The 24,564-nt window shown below is 35.9% G+C and overlaps 1 protein-coding gene across 1 annotated transcript in view; it reads right to left on the bottom strand.

The window, feature by feature from the left end:
• The window catches only part of LOC150095635 (dynein axonemal heavy chain 8-like), a 2,108,518-nt gene that overhangs the window by 54,056 nt on the left and 2,029,898 nt on the right, over positions 1-24,564 (bottom strand). Inside the window, exons 80-81 of the mRNA XM_090409931.1 lie at positions 22,776-22,928; positions 3,455-3,644 (exon numbers count right to left, since the gene is read on the bottom strand). Of these exons, the coding sequence (XP_090266057.1) occupies positions 3,455-3,644; positions 22,776-22,928 (343 nt within the window). The remainder of the gene's footprint in view (positions 1-3,454; positions 3,645-22,775; positions 22,929-24,564) is intronic.

Raw genomic sequence — 24,564 nt, 5'->3', positions numbered from 1 at the left:
TTGAACTTGCATCCTCATTTCCCATATTCACTCAATCTATTCAAGTCTTCTTGTAAGGCCAACAACATCTTCTCTATGCCTCGTAGTTCCTCTGAACTTTGTATCATCTTCAAAGAACTGAATATTCTCATCCGAATCTTTGCCAATATCATTTACATACAAGTTAAACAGCAATAGTCCTAAAATAGATCCTCTGATACACCACTAGTGACTTTCCTCTTCCTGGATATTTCTCCCCTATACACAACTTGCTGATACCTATCAGATAGCCAGTCTTTGATCCAATGCACTAATCTAATATCCAACCCCCATCCACTCTAGTTTGACAAGTAGCAGCACTACTGATGTTAATTCCCTTCAGGAAGATGTGAATAGATTTTTGACTTGGACAAAGGAGTGAGGCAGTACTTTTAATATTAATAAACACAAGGTGTTGCATTTTGGAGTGCAGAAATAGAAGGTTGTGTGCTATGTTGACGGTGCTGTACTGCAGGAAGTGAATGAGATTCGAGATTTGGGAGTGATGGTTGACAGTATACTGAAATTGCAAGTGTTGCAAAGACTGCACATTGTAGTGCTGCTATAATAAGAAGTACTCTAACATGTAGGGATAAGGAAATGGTTGTTCCACTGTATAAAGTACTTGTCAGACCACACTTGGACAATTGTGCTCAAATTTGGTCACCTGGTTTTTAGTGTGATGTGGAAACAATGGGGGAGGGTCCAGAGATTGGTGACTAAGACAATATCAGGACTTTGGAATTTTAGCCATGGAAAGAGATGTTGAAGAAATGTAGGCTACAGAGTTTGGTGAATAGGAGGGAAAGCAGTGACATGATAAAGACATTTAAAGGGTTTGTTGAGGAGTAGATTTTTTACACGGAGAATTGTCAGTGAATGGCACATTACCAGAATGTGTTGTTAATGCAAGAGAGTTAAGGATTTTAAGATTCCAGATGAAAAATATGTTGTCAGTTGAATAAACCTCCTACAATCAATCTGCAATAATAATAATGATATGTTGTGGCCTTACAGGAATATCTGAATAGACTGCACAATTGAGCACCGTCATTTCAGCGTTGAAAAGTGTAAAAGATACCTTGAAGATACCTAAGTAAATACATAGATACTTATGTATTTACTTATAACTCGCCCTTGGATATATCTTGCACTCTTGATTTTACTTTATGAAAAAAAGAGATTAAGTAATTTCACATATACCTCAAACATGAAAATAGTTTAAAACTTTAACAAATATGTTGTGAATGTTGTTACGGTAGTTCAGATATTTTGGAATTCAGTTGAAGAGAATCAGCATTTCAACTAAACAATTGTCAGCTTGCCTTTGTCGTTGAGTCGTGCAATCTCTTGTATAAAGCACTTGTCATATGCACATCTTCATAGCTGATCTATTTCTACTGGCCTACCGTTGCTGTCTGTTTTGTGCTCCACTTTCATTTCTCATCATTAGTCATTTGTGTAGGATTGTTCATATTGTATCTCAAATCTTATAAATTACTTGTTGCTAAAGATTGAAAATATATTGCATAACGAATGTGGGTGGCCGATCGCATAAATAATGTTGATAATTAAAATTTAAATGCATTCATTTTATAAATAATTTTAGGAATTTAAATTATAACGAATACTGAGGATTTAATTATAAATGTCAATTTAGTTTTTTTCCTGAAAAACTGTAGTTTCTGAAAATTCCCACATATATCTCGCACGACGATTTTTTAATTTTAATTTTTGGGAAAAAAAGTGCATGTTATATTCAAGTAAATATGGTATCTGGGAATACTGGCAAACAGTGACCTGAAATTTAGAGGTTATGCTGAACAATTTATAAAGTCCTCACATCGAATAATGGCAATGAAGAGGACAACTTTGACCAGAAATAAAGAGGTTATGATTAAATTGCATAGTCCATGATCAAGCCAGATACAAATTATTGTGTGCAGATTTGGTCACCAGTTTTTGATGGGGATGAAGATATATTAGGAAGAGTTCAGACAAAATTCACTAACGTGGTATTATTTAGATTTTGGTATGTGGGTCATAAAGACCTATTGAAGGAATGAAATTTGCACAGCTTGGTGAACAGGAGTGGTGGGGATATGATCAAGGCATATAAGTTGTTACTAGGTTAATGAGGAAGAAATTTTTCATAGAATAAGAGATAGAAGTAGAATGAGAGGCCATTCATGGAAAATCACGAGGAAGGTGTGCACAAGGAACTAAGGAGTAGATTCTTTCCATGGTTGGCGAGTGGAATGCATTGCTTGATAGTATGGAGAATGTGAACATGTTGAAAGCACAATCCGATGTGGTCTATGTGTGACAGTGCATACTTCCAGCACTATCACACAAAGGCTTTTCTCTCCATGGATGTCTCATGTTAGTAATAATAATAATAATAACAATAACAATAATAATGATGTAGTTATGCAGTTTGTAGAGCCTCTGTAGCTTGGTCGGTAGTCCTTTGTCGGAAAGACCTGAGTTCAGTTCCTATCCAAGATGTGACGAACCTTTATCTGGTCTCATACAGAGGTAGGAGGTTTTTTCACTCAGAAACTCAGGATTTTCATTCCTCAGAAAAGGCAAGCCAGCCCTGTGAACACATGCATCTACAGACATAGGAACATCAGTAGGCATAGGGACAACCACTTAATCCTTGAGACGGTTGCAGTTGTGAAGCCCACAGCTAAAAGAACCTCAATGGTTCATGAAAAGCTTAAGACAAGACAAGTATGCAGTTTGTGATCTCTTCATCTGAATATGCACTACCTTACACATGGCCATGTTAAACTGGTAGCAGTTATCCTTTGCCCATACTGCCAGTCTATTTAAGTCATCCTGCAAAATCTCTGCATCATCTTCATTAATTACTGTTCTTCCTAGCTTTGCATCACTGGCAAATAATTGATATTTCCATATGGATAATGAGGAAGTATATCCTCTACATATCTGTAAAAACAGAAAACCACAGTCTTTCCAACAATTGAAGTTAATTATAATAAACCAAAAATCATATTGTCTTAATCCTTTACCCGAGCATAAGAAAACAAGGTTTGCATATGAAGTATCTTCACACTTAGGCTACTTGTATATAGAGGCTGTTAATTTAAATTAATTGCCTTAGTATTCCATAATGCATAGCACTCTTCCTTTTGAACAGTATACATCCAAAAGGAAGTGTGTTGTGTATTATAGGAAGCGTCAGGTCATGAATACAACTGAAGTTAAGTTGTAACAGGATTAATCTTCTGTGAGTTGTGTTTGGACTTCTGGCTCAAGGAACTTTGTCTCTGTTGTATCACTACTAATAACTGTGAAAAATTCATGGGATTGATAATGAAGTGTGCACTGGACCTTTGTACTGATTAACTTTAATATGGTTTACACTGCAAACTTCAGCTTATTTTGAATAATCATAATACAGCCAAACCTTGTGGATTGAAGAAGCCAGTCATCCAGAATACATCTGGTCTCCCTTTACCTATCCATGTAGAGAACTGTCTGTTCCTGTCTAGAAGGTCAGTGAACCAGAAACCCAGAGTAGTTGATTCCCAAGATATCTTCAGCCACATCTGAGGCACACGGGCATCATAAATACAATCAAGAGCATCCCGAAGGTTCTGAAAAATCATTAGTAATGTTCATATGTAAATACTTGTTATTTACATTGTTAAAGACCATATTAAACTTGGAAAATAACATAATCAGTAATAGGATAAAAATCTTTTGAAATACAACAGTTTTCCCCTTAAAATTTAGAAATTATATTTCTAAATTAACACTTAAATTTACTGATGTAGAAGGATGGATATTTACTACATATAAATAACATTATTAAAGAAAAATTAGAAGAATCTAGATCTCACATGATTTGAAACTACAACCTCACTAAGTTTCCAGGGATGATTCTGAGACTCCCCATCTTCCATGAGCTGTAAAAGATCACTTGTGTTTATACTGTAAGATTCCTTTACCAACATATGTGCTTCTATAATATCTACTTTCTTCTTTTTCTGTGAAAACCACATTCCCTCAGCTATCGTCATATGCACAGTTCCACAACCTTTTGCCAGATCTTTTCAACTGTATCCTCATCTCCTCTGAACAGTGGCTATATCTGAGCATAATAGCTGATATGTGGTTTTATCGAAGCCTTGTAAAGTGGATGAATAACATCCTTATGCCTGAAAGTTAGTTCTCTAACTTTTAGGAATAAGGTATCTGTATCTTTCTGTATCTTCTTCAACACTGCAGTTATCCGATATGAGAAATTAATGATATGACAGTTAAAGTTTAGACAGTTTGACTGCCTAAACTTTAACTCTCAATCCACCATCATACCAGGACTCTAGCTTCATTGACCATTTGTAACAAATTACCATTAATGTAATTTACTATTATATTAATATTCACAATATCTTCAGTCCAAAATGCATAACCATGCACTTAGCAACATTGAACTTGCTGATATTCACTGCCAGCTGCCAATAGTACCAACTCCAATATCATTAATATATATAAGTAAAACAAGTTAGACTTGACATATTTTTACATTACTCCCTGTTACCTCCTGTCATTCAGCCACGTCCTATCTATGTCACAATCAATTTTGCATACCATTCCTTTTAGGTTGTATAAAAACTTTTGCACATGGAATTCTATCAAAAGTTTTGGTGAAATAAAAAAAACATAGTAGTATGTTTACCACATAATTCTGTATCAAATCAATCTAATAATTTGTAATATAATAATCAAAGATATATAGACAAGTCAATATATGTTAAACTATTTAATTACCTTAATGTATATGTATTTTTCTAGTAACCAATATTGTAATCACTTGGTTACACATATGTATTTATGTTTATTCTTGTAAATCTTGCCTTGCTTGTATTTTGAATCATCCTCTATTGAAAATTTTTTCTTGTATTTAGTCTCATCTTATGTTGGTTTTGTTGCATTTGTACTATGTATTAATACTAATAAGGCATACTGTAATATTGTAATTAATTGTCTTGTATTTTATCTCATCTTGTATTGTAAAGCACAAATTGCAGCTTCTCTAATACTCAATGACCACATGAGAAGGAAGACTATACTTAGTTGCTTCTGCAATAGTTCTACCTTGTATAATCAAAGGTATCACTTTCTCCTTTTACTCATTAGCATCAAAAGATATATCCATAACCAAGACAGACACTCTGTCACTAATTGTGGAGACTGACTGTACAGTCGTGTTCAGGGAAGCTGGCTTAAGAAGCTACATGGAAAGAATGTCAGTAGTGCATGGGAATTGGTCAGAGATTATGAGAGTCTGAAAAGTTCTTGGCATCGACCATAGATGGCAACACTACCGGGAAGAGTGTTTTTTACTAAGTTGGTACATCTTTCATAAGCATCCATGTGAAATTGCAAGTCATTCTATCAAGTAGTTTGTTTTATACAGCTGTCTGAAGCAAAAGTGTTGCCTGTATCCCTTGAAATGGATATAATTGAGTATCGAGCGATTATAAAATTCTTTGTAAAAGAAGGTTTAACGCCAAAAGAAATTCACTTGAAGTACATAAAAGTTTATGAGCACTCTTCTCCTTCGACAATTAAGAAATGGGCTGCTGAGATGATCCACATGAAGGACGTCCAAAAAGTGTAACAATAACAGAAATCATTGATCAAGCACACGATATTTTATTAGATGACTAGCGAGTCAAAGTGCATGAAATTGCTGAGACTATAGACATTTCAAAAGAATGTGTAGGATATATTTTACATCAAGAATTGCAAAATGAAAAAGCTTTGCGCAAGATGGGTGCCATGCTTGCTTACAGCAGATCAAAAACGCACTCACATGAAAATCTCTGAACAGTGCTTGGAGCGTTTTAACAAGAATAAAACTGATTTGTGCATCGATTTTATGATGACTATGGACTCTGACTATGGATGAGACTTGGATTCACCATTACACACCAGAATCCAAACAGTGGACAGAAGCTGGTTGTTCAGCACCAAAGAAGAAAATGTCGGTTCCATTAGCAGGAAAGGTCATGGCATCGGTTTTTTGGGATGCCAAAGGCATTTTGTTTGTTAATTATCTTGAAAAGGGTAAAACAATAACTAAGGAATATTATTCTGATCTTTTAATGAGACTAGATAAAAAAATTCGGTTTGCAGAAGAAAAAAATCATCTTTCATCAGGACAATACACCTGCACACAAAAGTGTTTGGGCAATGGGAAAATTAAAGGATCTGCACTATGAATTGTTGGAACATCCATTCCATTCCACAGATTTAGCTCCCTCTGATTTCTATCTCTTCCCAAAACTAAAACTCTTCCTCGCTGTTCAGTGTTTTTCTTCGAATCAAGAGGTGATTGCAGCAGTAGAGTTATTTTTGCAGATCTTACTGAGAACCACTACAGGGATGGGATAATGGCGCTTGAACATCGTTGGAATAAATGTATTAGTCTTAAGGGAGATTATGTTGAAAAATAAAAATAATTTTGAAATTATAAATTTGTTTTTTCATTGTTACCCAAGAACTTTTCAGACCACCGTCATATATGAGAGAAGCAGTATCAGACTGCATACCCAGGATAAGGAGGAAAAATCAAGTGGGGATTAAGTGGATGAGCAGAAATATAAAGCAAGAGCTGCAAAAAAAAAAAAAAGAAAACATGGTAGAGGAAATATAAAGTAAAAAGTGATCAGCGCAAAGTGCAAGCAAGAAGGGTGACTATTATGGTAAGAAAGGCCAAATCAGATTATGACAGAAAATTAGCTAAACAGGCCAAAGTAAATGAAAATTAGTTTTTTCGTTATGTAATAAGAGATAACATGATTATAGTAGGATGACTTTAAACAATGCTGATGGTAAGAAGGTCACAGAGTCAAAATAAATAGTTGGGTTGCTGAGTGATAATTTTTCAAAGGTGTATCATCTAGGTGGAGATTTTTGTAGTTGCTGATGTGACAGAGATGCAAATTGAGGTAGTTGAACAGAAGATGTTCAGCATATTAAAAAATATCAATGTGATTACAGCGGTTTGAATGGATGGCATGTCAGCCCACGTATTCAATGATATGCAAGAAAATTGGCATTGCTTCTGATTGTTCAATCTAAGTCTCATCTCTGGCAGGGTTCCAGGGGGGTGAAAAGAGGATAAGATAGTTCTAGTGCATAAATGGGACTCCAAGATAGATGTAGCAAACTACAGATAATTCAGTATATCAGGAATGGTTGTTAATGTATTGGAAAAGTTGGGTAGATAGGGATGTGATACTCTGTAGTGGGCAGCATGGCTTTGTAAAGGATTGGTCCTGTCTTAGTAATTTATTCACATTGTATAATAAAGTGACAGCAGAATTGGATAAAGGAAATGGTTACACCATGATACTGCTGGACTTTGCAAAGGTATTTCACAGAAAATCGCACAGAAAACTATTATAAAAGTCGGAGCAAATGGGGTGGGATATAAACCTATTAGCATGGATGGGGTGGCAGACAGACACAAACCAGAGAGTAGTATGTGGTGGAGTGGAATCTAGGAGAATGAGGGTGACTAGTGGGGTACATCAGGGTTCTGTACTAGGGCCACTACTCTTTAATTTGTATATCGATGATATAGGGAAAGATTTAAGGGGGATATTCAATTGTTTGCTGATGATACAAAATTCGGGAGAGCAATAGTTGATAAAGATGATGTAGATATCTTGGAGGATGATTTAAATAAATTGACATTGAAGGGAAAGGATAATGATTATCAATTTAATGTTGCAAAATATAAGGTTATGCACTTTGAGAAGTTTACATAAGGTGTATCATATTCATGGTACTGGATTGCAGGAAACTGATGAGGCTAGCAACATGTGGATAATGGTGGACAGAGATTGAATTTCAGAGCACATATTGTAAAAGTTGGTAAAATAACTGAAAGGATTACTTGGATGTTTAAAAACACACTAGCAAGTAAAGATAGAGAAATTATTATCCCTCTTTATAAGGCTATGATTCTTATGCATCTTGACTACTGTGCACAGATTTGGTCACCTGGGTTTCTTGGGGATCAGGAGGTGGTAGAGAGGATTCAGAGATGACAGACTAAGCTGGTGACAGATTTATGGAATACACCCTATGAGGATAGGTTTAGGGTGTGTGGGTTACAAAGTTTGGTTAATAGGCAGAAAAGAGGAGACATGATAGAAACTTATAAGATATTAATGGGGTTTTATAAACTTGATGCAAAGGAAATTTTTCAATATATGACAAATAGTCAGAGACCTAGAGATCATCTGTGGAAGTTGTGTAAGAGTATGGTTAGCAGTGTTGGATTCTGATTATGTAGAGATTAGAGTAATTATTATTTGGTTCAGAATCCAACATGATCTTCCATCATATAGGCTAGACTTGTAAATATTATTTATATGTAAATCATTTATTTATAATTTAATATTCATATAACTACCTTTAATTTTATCTAATATTTAATTATTTATTCAAAGATATATATATTAATAATGAAAAGACTGTTTTAAATATTATTAAGCTATTTTATTTATTACTATGTTAATATTATAAGAACTTGTATTCGATAATTTAACTGCGCATTATTTGAAATGTAAATATTCTCTATTTATTCCTGTTTGTAAAGTTTAACGTTATGTAATAGCTCAATTTTATTATATTTTGTTTTGTTGTCATGGAAACGTATAAGTGAACGAGCACATTTTTGGAACAGAACGTGGGGAGAAAGCTGAAAGTTTACTAAAAAGGAATTAGTTAAAGAGATCACGAGAAGAATTTAGGCGGGAAAAACGGATATAAAAAGCGAGGAATGCTGGAAAAGGGAGAGCATTAGAGATTTATAGGAGAGAGATTGGCATTAGGTTGGAATCGGAGCATTCGGGAATCACAGTGCGATAATAGCGAGTCGGCAAGTCACTCAAGCAGCTAAATAAAGTCTACTAGTCAAGAGGCGGTTAGCTAATAAGTTGTAGAATAACAATTATAGATACGGAAAACAGCTGAGTGACTACTAAATAGACTAGCAATACTTGAGTTGAGATTTAGTTTCAGGACCGACCTTTCAAGGACACACGGAAACTTGAAGCACAGCACGAAGTAACTAGAGAATAATTAGAGGCAACAAAGTTGAGTTTAATGATAGCGGTGTTAAGAATTATGGTACCTAAAGGATTAAATTGATATCGAAGGAGTAGGCAACTGTGCATATTAAACTTCAAGTTAAGGAATTATTGTGTGTTACCTTAGTACAAGAGTTGTTAATAGAACACTGAATTAGTTAAGTGATGTCAAATGTAGTGCAAGTGGTTTGATCTGTGCAAAAACGTTTGATTGTGTGTATTATGACCGTTAATTAATCCAGTTATTGCTTTGAAGATTTATTTTAAACGAGTGCCGTTAATTGATTAAAGTGTATATAGTTACAAAAAGTGTTCGCACATAAGTATATGAAGAAGGAAAATTGTCGGTAAGAATATTCCAACCATTAATATTCCTATGCAGAGATATGAGTGTGTTTCTTCCTAGAATATCCCTATACTAACAGTAACTGTTGCGGAGGTTAGCTGAAGTGTAGATCTAAATGTGTAAGCTTCTGAAAAAGTATTGCCACCAATAAATTGTATTTGAAACTAAAAAAAAAAACTACGAGATGTTAATGTGAATGATCACTAAGGAATTTTATAACATTAAGCTTTATTAAGTGTTAAGTGAACTGTGTGAAGACTGTATTAGAGATAACAGATTTACCATTGTCTGAATTTGTATGACAGTATTATCAGAAAGGCTGAAGTGTTTATAATAACTTATTTAGTATTTTGATCTTAAGTGTATAATTTGTGATTATAAAATTAAATGTTTGTTTTGTTAATGTTGTATTTGCCTGAATCTCTTTTGCTGCACCATTCATAAAATATTCGAACCAAAGTGGGAAAGATAAATAAGTTAAATATACTCGGCCAGTATATATTTTAAGGAGAAATAGTTGAAGGTTGATTTTTCTTCAATTCTTGAACTAATTCAGATATAGAGTGGTGCAGTCTTTAAATATAAATTTTCTCTATATTTGAATTAGAAATCAACTCACAACTTATCAATTAGTTAAGAACATCGTAATTGTAATCATGTCGGATCCAAGGTATAGATTAAGAACAAGTAGGATCCAACAGCATGGAGGGGGAGGGGTTAGATATTTTGCATGGAGAGAGGTGAAAGAGTGGAATGAATTGTCAGAATTAGTTGTAATTTACCTGATGGTGAATGAGTTTAAGGAAAGTTGTGATAGGTTTTGTGTGTAAAATATTTAGTTTGGGTCTCGTACGTTGAGTCTCAGAATTCCATGGAGACACCGTATAGTAATAATAATTTCTCCATGTCCTTGTTGATATCCCATCCAATCCCAATGATATGTTCAAATGAAGTTTATGCAATAGCTTCAATACCTCCAATTCATTCAGTGTTTCTTTTCATCTAGTTCCAGTGCAGAACCCAAATAACTAATGGATCTGCCTGGAATTTATATTTTGCTAAAGTGATCATTTAAATACTTAGCTATTTCTAAGGTATATGACAGTTTCCTGCTTATGAATTCACATTACTCTTCTACGGTAATTTTTCCTTTTAATGAATCATAGTGATAAAATCAAATTATACTTACTAAGAAATTATTGTTTAATTTTTTATCCAACTATAAGTAAATTGCACCTTTAGATGTGTATCATGCATGTCTGAAAGGAAGTGTGCTTTGTATTATTATTATTATTATCCCCAGACCCCATGGAGTCAAAGACTCATCTAGGAGGTCCTTTTATTGTACCCATGGCTCATCATACCACGCCTTAAACACACTCAAATTCTCTGTGGAGACATCACACTCTCAGGCAAGGCACTCCAATCATTCACAACTATGCATGCAAAAAACCTGCTGCTCATTCCCCTACCGTTATACTTCCAGGGACAATCTCTGGTTCTCCCACTGTGTTTTTGTAAAACCTCTCCAACATTGACCCTATAACAACCACTTACTAACTTGTATGTCTCTATCATATCACCCGTCTTACTCCTATCCACTAACTTCTGTAAATTGCATCTTCTCAATCTTTCCTCATATTCGATATTCCAGAGATAAGAAACTATCTCGATCAGTCCCCTATCAACCCTTTCGGCATCTCTTCGTCCTTTTGAAAACCAGGTGACCAAATATGTGCACAGAATCCATGTGTGGCCTAATCAAAGCTTTACACAATGGAACAAGAATCTCCTTACTTCTACAAGTCAGTGTCCTCCACATCATTCCCAGGATTCTTTGTGTTGTACAATGCATCCCCTAAATTTCAGATTCCACTATCATCCCAAGATCACTTATTTCATCCACATCCAACAATATATCACCACCACACATAAATTTTACATCCCATCTTTGTTTCCCAAATTCTAAAACTTACATTTTGCAACATTCAACTTCTGACCTCATTTCTGTCCATTCACTCAATTTATTCAAGTCATCTTGTAAGACCAACAAAATCTTCTCTACTCTTCATAGTTTGTCCTAACTTTGCATCATCTGCAAACAACTGCATATCCCATCCAAATCTTTGCCAATATTATAAACATACAGGTTAAACAGCAATGGCCCTAAAACAGACCCCTGAGACACATCACTAGTGACTTTCTTCTTCCTGGATATTGCTCCCCCATACACAAATTGCAGAAAGCCAGTCTTCGATCAAATGCGCTAATCTAATCCCATCTACTCTAGTTTGACAATCAACTTATTATTATTATTATTATTACTAGCCAAGATCCCATAGAGTCAAAGACTAGTCTAGGAGGTCCTTTTTTCAAATGCAAAGGTCATCATACCATGCTTTAAACACACTCAAATTCTCTGCATACAGCACACTCTCAGGCAAGGAATTCCAATCATCCACAACTCTGCATGAAAAAAAACCTGCTTCTCACTCTCCTACTCACACCCTCTTTATACAGTTTCCAGGGATGACCTCTGGTTCTCCCCGATCTCCCATTATTTTCTGTTGAACCCCTCTCCAGCATTGATCCTATAACAACCCCTTAATAACTTGTAGGCCTCTATCATATCTAACCTCTTCCTCCTGTCCACCAGACTCTGCAAGTTGCATCTTCTCAAGCTTTCCTGATACTTGACGTTCCATAGGTTAGAAACTACCTTAGTCAGTCACCTCTGGACCCTTTCCAACATCTCTTCGTCTTCTGTAAACCAGGTGACCAAATCTGGGCACAATAGTCCATGTGTGGCCTAATCAAAGCCTTATACATTGGAACAAGAATCTCTCTACTTCTACAAGTCAGTGTCCTCCGCATCATTCCCAGAAGCCTTTGTGTTGTCTTCACAATTTCGGATATGTGTGCCCTAAATTTCAGATCCTTATCCACTATCACCCTCATATCTGTTATTTCCTCCACTTCAAACAATATATCACCAAGCATAAATTCTGCTTCCCATTTTGTTTTCCAAATTTTAAAACCTTACATTTTGCAGCATTGAACTCAAATCCTCATTCCCATGCCCAATCACTCAATTTATTCAGGTCTTCTTGTAAGGCCACAACATCCTCTCTACTCTTCGTGGTTTGTCCCAACATTGCATCATCTGTAAACAACTGAATATCTCCATCCAAATCTTCACGAATATCATTAATATACAAGTTAAGCAGCAATGGCCCTAAAATAGAACCCTGAGGCACACCACTAGTAACTTTCCTTTTCCTGGATATCGCTCCCCCATACACAACTTGTTGGTACCTATCAGATAGCCAGTCTCCAATCCAATGCACCAATCTGATATCCAAACTCTAGGTTGACTATCAACTTATCATGTGGTAATCTATCAAAAAGCCTTTGCAAAATCTAAGTATATTACTGTGTATCCTTCTCCTCTGTCCATGGAAGTAGTCACCTTGTTGTAATAAGTAAGTAGATTACTAAAACATGACCGCCCTTTAGCAAATCCATGCTGTCCATCAAAGATAATACCATTGTTGTCAACCCAATTATGGATCCTAGTTTTCACAAGCTTCTCCAACAACTTAACTACAACACCTGACACACAGATGGGCCTATAGTTTGATGCTTGAGTTCTATCACCTCTTTTTATCAAAACTAGTCAAAGTCTTTGCTAAATCTACATATACTACTGTGTATCCCTCTTCTCTGTCCAAGGAACCAGTCACCTTATTGTAATAAGTAGATTACTAAAACATGACCTTCCTTTAGCAAATCCATGCTGTCCATCAAAGATAATACCATTGTTGTCAACCCACTTCTGAATCTTAGTTCTCACCAGCTTCTCCAACAAATTAACCACAACACCTGACATACAGATAGGCCTATAATTTGATACCTGAGTTCTATCACCTCCCTCATGAAGCGACACAATCTTGTCCTTCATTTTACACAAATTATGGACTCTACAACCATGTTATTAATAATTATTTTAATTTCCCGTTGTTTTGAACTTCATATTAAGGTCATCATTTGGAGTATACACACATATGTACAGAGATAAGCTAAATTACATTTCACATAGTATGCTGAAGAGACAATGATTTGATCAACAGTTATTCTACTAGCCCGACCTCTAGCAAAATTAAAATAAAATTACAATAAATAAATGAAATAAAATAAATTAACTACATCAAAGCTGTAGTTAATTCATTTTCTCCAATCAATGTCATCCTTCCATAATCATTCTTTTTTTTGCTGGCTACATATCGAAAGAACTCCCTAGGATTATTTTTGGGTTCATTAGCTAACTGCTTCTCATACTTCACTTTTGCTATACTTACCAACTAAGTGATCCTCCTTGCCTGGTCTTTGTAATCCTCATGGAACTGGAATGAAGAGATTAAGCATGTATCGCATGTTTAATCTCTTCATTCATCCATTTCACACCTACTTTATTTAATCTTCTGACCCTTGGAATACATGTAGACAGTGCTTCTAATAGATAGTTCTTGAATATCCCTCAAGCTATATTGATCTCTTTTCCAGCTAACTCCTCATTCCATGCTACATTCGCCAACTCTCTCCAGAGCTAATCATAATCCCCCCCCCCCCCCCTTTGTAATTCCACATATATCCTTTTCTCACAGAGGTCCTCACACTGCTGGCAACCACCCAGGTAATCACTTCATGGTCGATCTCACCAATTGGTGGGTGATTGGACATCTCATTTATAATTACATCCTCTGATGTGATGATGAAATCCAAAACCCTCAATCCTCGTGTGCCCTCTGTTGCATACTGTCTGAGGTAGTTGTCCCTCACAAGCTCATTTTCTTTACTTCTAGTTGCCTCATCATTCCAGTCTATATCGGAATAATTAAAATCGTTCATAATGATTGCCATTTTCTTATTTGCTTGGTTAATTTGATTATACATTTCATAGTCACTACCATCCACATTAACAGGTCTTAACAACATTCAACTAAATATTTCATTCCATTCACCTCTATCTCACACCATACTGCCTCAAAACCAATGGTACTATTTCCTCTATTGCATCTATACTTTGCATGGACATAACTCTTTCTCTATCATCAATAGCACTCTCCCTCCCTTTTTACCCTTTCTATCCTCATGAAACTCATACCCTTCCATCTCAATTCCTGTTAGGATTTCGTCCTCATCCAACCACGTCTCACTTATCCCAACAATTTTTGGTGAAAAGACTCAATAAATGCAACCATTTCATTTGCCTTGTTTCTTACACTTCTAGCATTTGTATGCAAACACAGCATCTTATTCTTGGATCTATAGCTAGTTCCACTGACACCACTTATTTGATGTGACTTCTCCATACTTAACTCAAGCTATTTCTTTTTCTCCTTATTCATCTTCAAACCTTCATCAGATCCAACTATTTTCCCTTGATCTCAGGTCATCCCTTTCCCTTTTTGTCTACACATGCATTCACATCCTCTTGGAGCATCTACCTTTCTCATGCTGTGTTCCTCTGTCCACCCTGTTTCCCTGCCTATCTTGCACACCTGTTCTCTCATTCTCTATACTCCAACTCACTTCTTCATTCACAACAACCTCTTCAATCTCTCCTTCTCTTCCACATCGCTTACCACTTAATCAGATTCATTCTCTGCATTCACTTCTCTACCTTCCAGCAGCAGTCTCTCCAAGCGACTCGCACCAAAACCACTCAAATGCAGTCTATCACTCCTATGCAGTGCACTTCGGCCTTCAAACTCATTCCACACATTAACAAACTGCATTTGTTTCTCCTCACACATTTCTGTTAACATATCATTCATGATCCTTGCTCTGCACCTCATCTCACCACTGTCATACCTGGGCAACATGCTTACTACCTTTCCTATCACACTATTCTCTTTTATCTATCTCAACAACATCCTGATATCTAATCTGACATATTCTTTGTTTGCAGTCAAGTCATTTGTACCTAGTACAACTACCAACTCATTTGTTCGCTTACTTCTCATATCTAATGCCTCAATCACTCTACTCATTCTACCTCCAGTAAAACATACTTTATTGCATTCTCTTGTCTAGCATACCTTTAATAATTGAATCATCACACAATGCCACTCGCAGGTCTTTCGTTACCTCTTTTATACCAACATAATTTTCATGCTTACATACATATCTCGAATGCTCTTAACTTCATTCTGCATCCATGTCATCTCTTGCCTCATCTTATCCAACTGATCTTTCAAATCTTCGAACTTTCTTACCTTGCATTATATTCATTCATTCTTTTGAATATCGAACCTTGCGTCACACTTTCACTCTCACTGATTCATTCAAATTTTTGAACTTTACAACCTTACTTGACACTTTTGTTCTCATTCATCCTTCCAAATTTTTGAACTTTTGAAGTTGCGTCACACACACTTGTTCACAGTCAACGCAGCTCACCACTTATCTATAACTGCCCTTTGTTTTGTAATTTCTGCCACATTCGCATCACTTTCGTCTTACATTTTTTTGCTGCTCTTTTACACTGTCCTTTTTATTAGATGAGCACTCATCCTCCTCATGGTATTCTCACTAGTAACACTTTCAGATATCAACATATTAGCACTCATCAAATCCTCATTCAGCTCACACCCTCCTTCCATTTGCCTTAAATATCTGCAATTTAACTATATAATTAAACTAGTACATATAGCACAAGTCACATTTCATGAAATGACTGAAATCAAAATTGAATTTCTGCATGGACAAAGCTCCCATCCCACCATCTTTCCTTTGCCAGTTAGTATACTGAGCTCTAATTTCAAAGAATTTGAAAATAAACTTAAACAAAAAATCTCACACAATAATAACACTGCAAGCTCACAACTTTTATAGCAACTCTTACTCATGCACACACACTTATATACTATTAATTATTTAAAAAAACTTACCTCAAATGGGCATCCTTGTTACATGTTGCTACTTCTTGCAACACTTCTCCTCGACACCTTTTCTTCTCAACCTTTCATCATATTCGACATTCCAGAGATTCCAGAGATCAGAAACTACCTTAGTCAGTCCCCTCTGGACCCTTTCCAACATCTCTTCATCCTTTTGAAAACCAGGTGACAGTAGTCCATATGTGGCCTAATCAGAACCTTATACAATGAAACAAGGAACTCCTTACTTTTACAAGTCAGTGTCCTCTGCATCATTCCCAGAATTTTCTGTGTTGTCCTCACAATTTTAGCAATATGTCCCCTAAATTTCAGATTCTTATCCACTATCACCAAAAAATCTATTGTTTCTTCCACCTACAACAATATATCCCCACCAAGCATAAATTCTATATCCCATCTTTGTTTCCCAAATTTTAAAACCTCACATTTTGCAACATTATGGGATACTAAGAAATTTGGTGCATCATCAGCCTCTACATACAAGTAGTCTAGTCACGAAGATACTTCACATGTAAGCTTTGTTTGCTTTACCTTCATATATAGGATTAAAAAAGAATATAATTTCTTGGCTGTAAGGTTGTTTTTCATAGTCGAATTCTAACTTCCAGATCATAGATCCACTTTCTTCTACTTCCTATTCTGTTTTTATAGTGAACTTTTCCTAAACTGAATCCATTAATATTTTCTTTTTATGCATCTCTGGCTTCAAAGTCTTAATCATCCATTTAATTTTTATATGATTTATTCTGCTGACTGTAGGGATTTAGATTCTTTCAGACATCCTTCAGCCACTTCTCTCACATTGCTAATTCCTGTACTATGCAGTTTTTTCATGTTAAATCATTGTTTCAAGCTGACTTCTCAGTTTACCATAAGTGCTTGCCTTAAATTTCTATATATCCTTTTTAGTTAAAGCTCTCTCATGACATGATGCTTCCTAAGGTAAAATTGCATGATCACTCTCTCCAGCAGGAGAATAAACAGCTACCACATTTTTATACAGATTCTTAGATGGTATTACTGGATTCAACACTCCTACCCCATGATTCTTTCTTATCGCATACTTAAGATATTTATCCCTCATTAACTAAAAATTCTCTTTCCCTCATCTTGCATGCCTTCTATTCCCTTCAGTCTATCCTACTCATATCCATAAAGTTTGGCACAGGTGTGGCAGGTATACTGTTTATTTTTTAGACAGAAGAAGTAAGCATTAAAATACAGTATCTTGATTGTTTAAATGATGTCGGGAGCCAAAGTCACACACTTGCAAGCAGTTGAACAAGTGGAAAGCTTAATGCATTATAATACTGGAAAAATGAGAAGCACAGTATAAAAGGGTCCATTTTCTTGTTGTTTTATGTTGCAAGACTTACCATAACTCTGGTGAGGAGCAGATAAGCATGAGATGAAAAAAATGAGATGTTGTGGAGGTGTGGCATAGTGTCCTTGGTGAATGTGGCAGTTGTGTTTAGTTAGGCTACAAAACGTGTTTTTAAATTTAAATATAGTGTAGCTTTTTGTCTCTAATTGTGCTGCAGTTGTGCATCGGTTAGATACAAGTGTCCTTCAGTGGTGTTATTGTTTGGAACTGTGTTGTATATATTGTGTTTTCGCTGCCGTTTGTTTCACTACTTCAACATGTAAAGATGGCATCCAACAAGAAATGTACGTCAGCGGCGCACAGGACTTCTACTTCTACATGAAAGGCTGGCTCAGTGTTAGATTTTTCACAATGGATCCATTGCAGAAACTGCTTCTGGATTTTGCTAAGGCTTTTGACAGGATACCCCATGGAATACTATTATGTAAATTGGAGCAGATGGGAATGGATACTAAATTGGTGATATGGATAGGAGAATGGCTCAGGGAGAGATACCAGAAGGTGATGTATGGAGGAGCCGAGTCCAGGATGAGGCAGGTGACCAGTGGTGTGCCTCAGGGCTCTGTGCTTGGGCCATTGTTGTTTAATTTCTATATATAAATGATATCGGAAATGGCTTACAGGGAGATATTCAGTTGTTTGCTGATGATGCAAAGTTGTGTAGTGCATTAAAAAATCAAGCTGATGTTGAAAGTTTGCAGGATGATTTAAATAAGCTGGTAGAATGGGCAAAAAGGTAATGGATGTCAGTTCAATGTGGAAAAGTGTAAAGTCATGCATTTTGGGATTAAAAGATTACCAGCTGTGTACTACATTGATGGAACAGTACTCCAAGAGACTGATGAGGCCAGGGACTTAGGGGTGTTGGTAGATAGGGAGATGAAGTTCAGAGGACACAAGCTCTGGCTAAGGTGTCCATGATTACACATAGGATTACTTGGTTGTTGAGGAACACACTGACATCCAGAGATAAAGAGGTTATTATTCCCCTTTATAAAGCATTGATACTTCCACATTTGGATTACTGTGCTGAGGTCTGGTCACCTGGATTCCTTGGAGATGAGGAGGCTGTGGAGAGGGTTCAGAGAAGAGTGATTAAGTTGGTAAGTGATGTAAAAAATGATCCCTAGATTGATAGATTGAGAGCTTGTATATTGCACAGGTTGGTTGATAGGCAGAAAAGAGGGGATATGATAGAAACATTTAAATTACTGAAAGGTTTTTATAGGGTTCATGCAGGGGAAATGTTTCAGCTGTGTGATAGTGATGGAAGAACAAGAGGTCATCCCTGGAAATTAAAGAAGAGTATGGTTAACAAGGGTGTCAAGAACAAGGTTTTTTGCCTGGAGGGTGGTGAATGAGTGGAATTCATTGCCTGACTTAGTTGTGAGCTCTTCGTCTGTAAATGAATTCAAGAAGAGATATGACAGATATTGTTTTGCTAGTTTGGGTCTCCCGTGATGAGTCTACTGACTCCATGGAGATACCCGTAATAATAATAATAATAATATAATCAGAAAGGTGATGAGTAGAAGCAATAACTATGAAAGGATAATTTTAATAGGTGTTGATGGCATTGGTCTAGAAGCATATGAAATTGTCGAATTATTAGATGGTCACTTTGCAAAGGTAGATCATCCATGTGAAGATACTGGCAGATATTACTGGATCTGATATGAGAACAAAGTAGAGAATTGGGGGTGCCTAGGATACTGCAGGGTTTTAATGTATTAATATTCATTGGGTTAAATGGGACATCAGCTTATGTATTACAAAAATGTGCAAAGAAAATTCTCTCTGATCAAACTGTTTAAGTCTCAGTTCTGAAAATAGTTCCTTTGCATAAAGAAGGCTCTATCAGTTATTACAGTATAGACCAATCAGGATCTCAGAAGTGAAGTTTAAAGTATTGGAGAAGTTAGTTACCGTATTTGCCGGCATATAAGACGCACCCCCTTTTGTGTATACATCTTTTAGGAAAAAACTTTAGCACTTAATATTATAATGAATTTACAGTATTTCAAATATAAAGTAATAAGTAGGTCTACTTTCAGATTCTGATTTTGAAGAGGTTTTAAGTGTCTCTTCATTTAGCTCTGGAGATGAATTTCTGAGCAAAATGAAGAGACACTTGGAACATCTTCTAAATCAGAATCTGAGTCCTCATACAACAAATTGTCCTCTGTACCATCCAGTGCATTACTAATGCCACACTTCATAAATGATTTAATCACTGTCTCAGTTTTCACAGCATCGCATGAAGTTTTGACCCACTCACAAACTTGCGAAATGCTAGGCCTCATCCTTCTTCCTGATGGCGTAACCTCAAAATCTGAAGACTGCATCCACTTCTCCTTCATAAATCCCTTAAATGATTTATTAATACAGACATCTAAAGGTTTGAAGCTGACTAGTTAGACCTCCTGGAATTACAGCTAACTGAGTTTTCAATTCCTTGAGTTTATTTTTAACATCTTCTGTTCTGTGAGAATGAAACTGATCCCATACCAGCAGGGCAGGCCACAGAAAAGCGAGACTGAAAGTTCCGTTTTTCTGTGGTCTAAAATCCAAGTGTTCAGTTCTGCCTCAAGTTCTGGCCATTTTGTAGTTCCACTTCATAGGTTATATATACTGTGAGTTGCTTTTTTTAGATCCTCTTCCTGATTCCGTCAAGTTCTTATCATTTTATCAGTTGGGGATGGCTCGAAATGTGTCTGCAGCCCTCTTTCCATGTTCTTTAGCATACGCAATCACATGTAGCTTGTATGCAATATTGTAGCAATGCCGACGTTTTTCAGCCATAATTTGCCAAGAAATTTAGAGAACATTTAACGGCAAATCTGTGATTCAACAGCTGTGATTGTCGATGACAGTGCATGCACATCCACTGAACTCTACGTAACTGTAATGCTCTCACACTGCAAGGAAGCAAGAAAGAAATCGCACAACTCAGAATAGAGAAAATTTCCAGAAATGAAAGTAATAAAAAACTGAGCATCGGCATATAAGATGCACCCTTTTTTTCAGACCTATTTTCAAAGGAAAAAAGTGCGTCTTATATGCTGGCAAATAAGGTAAATGTAAAATTCAAGGATATATATCTGTCTCTATCTCTCTCTCTCTCTATTGGGGTAGCAGCACGATTGTGTGAAGGATAGGTCTAGCCTTATTAATCTACTAACTTTTTTTATAATCCAGAAGCAGACAAGATGGATAGAGGAAATGGCTATGATCACTGCTGGATTTTTCAAATGAACTAATCAAGATACCATATGAAATTCTGTTACATAATTTGGAGCAAATTGGAATGAATGTGAGACTGGTAATATGGATAAAAGAGGATGACTGATGGCTAGACAACAAAGAGTAGTATATGACAGAGTGGAATCTAGAAAAAAAATTAGGTGACTAGCAGCATATTACAGGGCTCTATACATGGGATATACTACTATTTAATCTGTACATATGAGGGTGGTCTGAAACATTCTCGGCCTAACAATGAAAAAATGAATTTATAATTTAAAAATTATTTTTATTTTTCAGCATAATATCCCTTAAGACATACATTTATTCCAGTGATGCTCCAGTGCCATTATCCCGTCCCTGTATTGGTTCTCAGTAAGATCTGCAAAATAACTCTCTACAGCTGCAATCACCTCTTGATTCGAAGAAAAACGCTGACAAATGTGGAAAAGCTTTAGTTTTGGGAAGAGATAGAAATCAGAGGGAGCCAAATCTGGGGAATAGGGTGGATGTTCCAACAATTCATAGTGCAGATCCCTTAATTTTCCCATTGCCAAAACACCTTTGTGGGTAGGTGCATTGTTCTGATGAAAGATGATTTTTTTCTTCTGCAAACCGGGTCTTTTCTCACAAATTTTTTCATCTAGTCTGGTTAAAAGATCGGAATAATATTCCCCGGTTATTGTTTTACCTTTTTCAAGATGATTAATAAAAAAAAAATGCCTTTAGCATCCCAAAACACTGATGCCATGACCTTTCCTGCTGATGGAACCGACTTTGTCTTCTTTGGCAATGAACAACCGGCTTCTTTTCACTGTTTTGGTTGCTGTTTGGATTCTGGTATCTAATGGTGAATCCGAACCTTATCCATAGTAATAAATCAATGCAAAAAATCAAGTTTTTGATCTGCTGTGAGCAAGCGTGGCACCCATCTTGTGCAAAGCTTTTTCATATGTAATTCTTCATGCAAAATATATCCTACACGTTCTTTTGAAATGTCTATAGTCTCAGCAATTTCACGCACTTTGACTCGCCAGCCATCCCATACCATATTGTGTACTTGATCAAAAAAAATTTTGGTGTTAAACCTTCTTTTACAAAGAATTTTATAACCGCATGGCAATCAATTTTATCCATTTCAAAGGATACAGACAACTATATAAAACAAACTACTTGATAGAATGACTTGCAATTTCACATGGATGCTTATGACAGATGTACCAACTTAGTAAAAAAAACTCTTCCCAATAGTGTTACCATCTATGGTCGAAGCCAAGGACTTTTCAGAACACCCTCATAAATGAAAGAGGAACATGACTGAGATGTTTAAGTTAGTAAGTTGTTGATACTGGGTTAATGTAGAAGAAATTTTTCATAGAGCAAAAGAGGAAATAGAACAAAAAATAGAACATTCCTGAAAACTGTGTAATGAGGGTTTAAGTGAGGGAATAAGGAGCAGATTCTCTTCATGGAAAGTGGAATGCATTGCCTGACAGTGTGGTGAATGTAGATATGCTGTGAGTTTAAAGCACAGCTTAATGAACTTAGTGTGTGACAGTGTGTACCTCCCATGATGAGTCTTTTAACTCCATAGGTCATACTCGACATCATAACAAATTTATACTACATAAAATTAAGAGAAAACTAATAATATAGTATATCATATACAACATTATTACCTCATTCATCACAATGGTTCCTTCAATGGCTAACTGTAATTCATTTAATGTTGTTCTCACATTAGCTATTACTCTCTGCATGCGATCAATTTCTTGTTGCAAAAAAATATTCATAGATGTGACTGGTACCATTGCTTTCAATCTTTCTTTAACCTACATAAGATATACATATTTATTTAACCTTTTCACTCAGTGATGCAATTTTATGTTTGCTGTACTATGCATAATTTTATTATTTTACATAAGAAGAACTCATAAGTAAAGTTCATAATAAAAAACCTTCAATTAACCAACTTTTCTATGTCAACTGATTTATGGTACAGCACTATTTAATTGTACATGTGGCATCAGAAAACTGGTTATAGATAAAGAAATGAACTGTTACATTTGTATATGAATGCTAGACATATCAGAAACAAGGGAAACAAAATTGTTGCATTGACTGAATTCATCTATGGTGTGGAAAGGTTTATGTGTTCGTCATACATGTTGATTAATTTTAATGGTATAGATGAGAACACAGACTGATAAGAAAATAACTATAATATATTATAATATACTATAATATATAATATATATTATATTATAAAATAATATAATATATAATAAAATAATAAGTATTACTGCTGATCTTTCACTGGTAAGGGTGTACAAACAAGGTACATCCTTTTGTCCTATTGTGGATAGCTAAGCTACTAGCCATTCTCACAAACAACTCCCCCTCCTTTGTTAAAAATTCTGCCTACCTAAAAAGTATTTTAGAAAACCACACCTTAAAAAGTTCAGACATAATGGTGAGTTTTGATATCACATAACTATTCACAAATGTACCGTTGAATAAAACCCTTGATTTACTAAAGTCACACTTTCTCCCTGATATATTTGAACTATTTAAATTCACAATACATGCAGGTTATTTTAAATGGAAAGGGAAAATATACAAACAATTAGATGGGACAGCCATGGGCTCTCTTGGGCCCACTTTCTCCCCCTTTAGCCAACTTCTACATAGGACACTTGGAAAAGCTGGCTATCAATACAGCCACTCTCAAACCAGTGCTTTAGCTATGTTATGTTGATGATGTGCTTGCTATTTGGCCACATGGCTCAGACAAATTGGATACGTTCTTAGTGCATTTAAGTAGCTGACACCAAAATATCCACTTTACAATGGAAATGGAAGCTAATGACCGTCTGTCCTTCCTGGATACATAATCACATGTCTTTCAGAGGTGCCTTATCATTTTCGGTTTATACAAAATCATTTGCACACACAATCACACCATCACCCATCTCAACAGTATCGTATTCTAAACACACCAATACACTAATACCAATAACCTGTGGTCTGGAAGTGCCAACCATGGCCAAAAACTCTTCCTTCTTGTTCCTAATACTCCTAGCATTAGTGTACATGAATTTAAGACCCCCATTAGCCCCAATCCTACCTTGATGCCTTATATTAGCTATCCCACTCTGATTTGTTGTCCTTATTTTCTCGGGCATATTATATTCATTCTTACATTCAACTGCCTCCCTAAGGACTGTATATCTACTCCCCCCCTTAATAAATCTAGTTTCCCTGAATTTGCACATCCACCACATTCAGCAACACTTTCTCAAGTCTTCTTACACCGTAACCATTCAAATGGTTACGGTGTAAGAAGAGATCCTTATATAGATCCTTTCGCCCATCGAACTCACTCCACACGTCCACAAATTCCACACCGCTTGTCATACATAACCCACGCATAAAGTCATTCGCAATTATGGCCCTCCTTTTAAACAT

Source organism: Typopeltis vanoorti, chromosome 20 (assembly GCF_054136105.1).
Source record: "Typopeltis vanoorti isolate ZY-2024b chromosome 20, IOZ_Tvanoo_1.0, whole genome shotgun sequence".
Classification (NCBI taxonomy): domain Eukaryota; kingdom Metazoa; phylum Arthropoda; class Arachnida; order Uropygi; family Thelyphonidae; genus Typopeltis; species Typopeltis vanoorti.
Note: the sequence above shows the minus strand (reverse complement) of the source record. Positions and strands in the feature narration are given on the sequence as shown.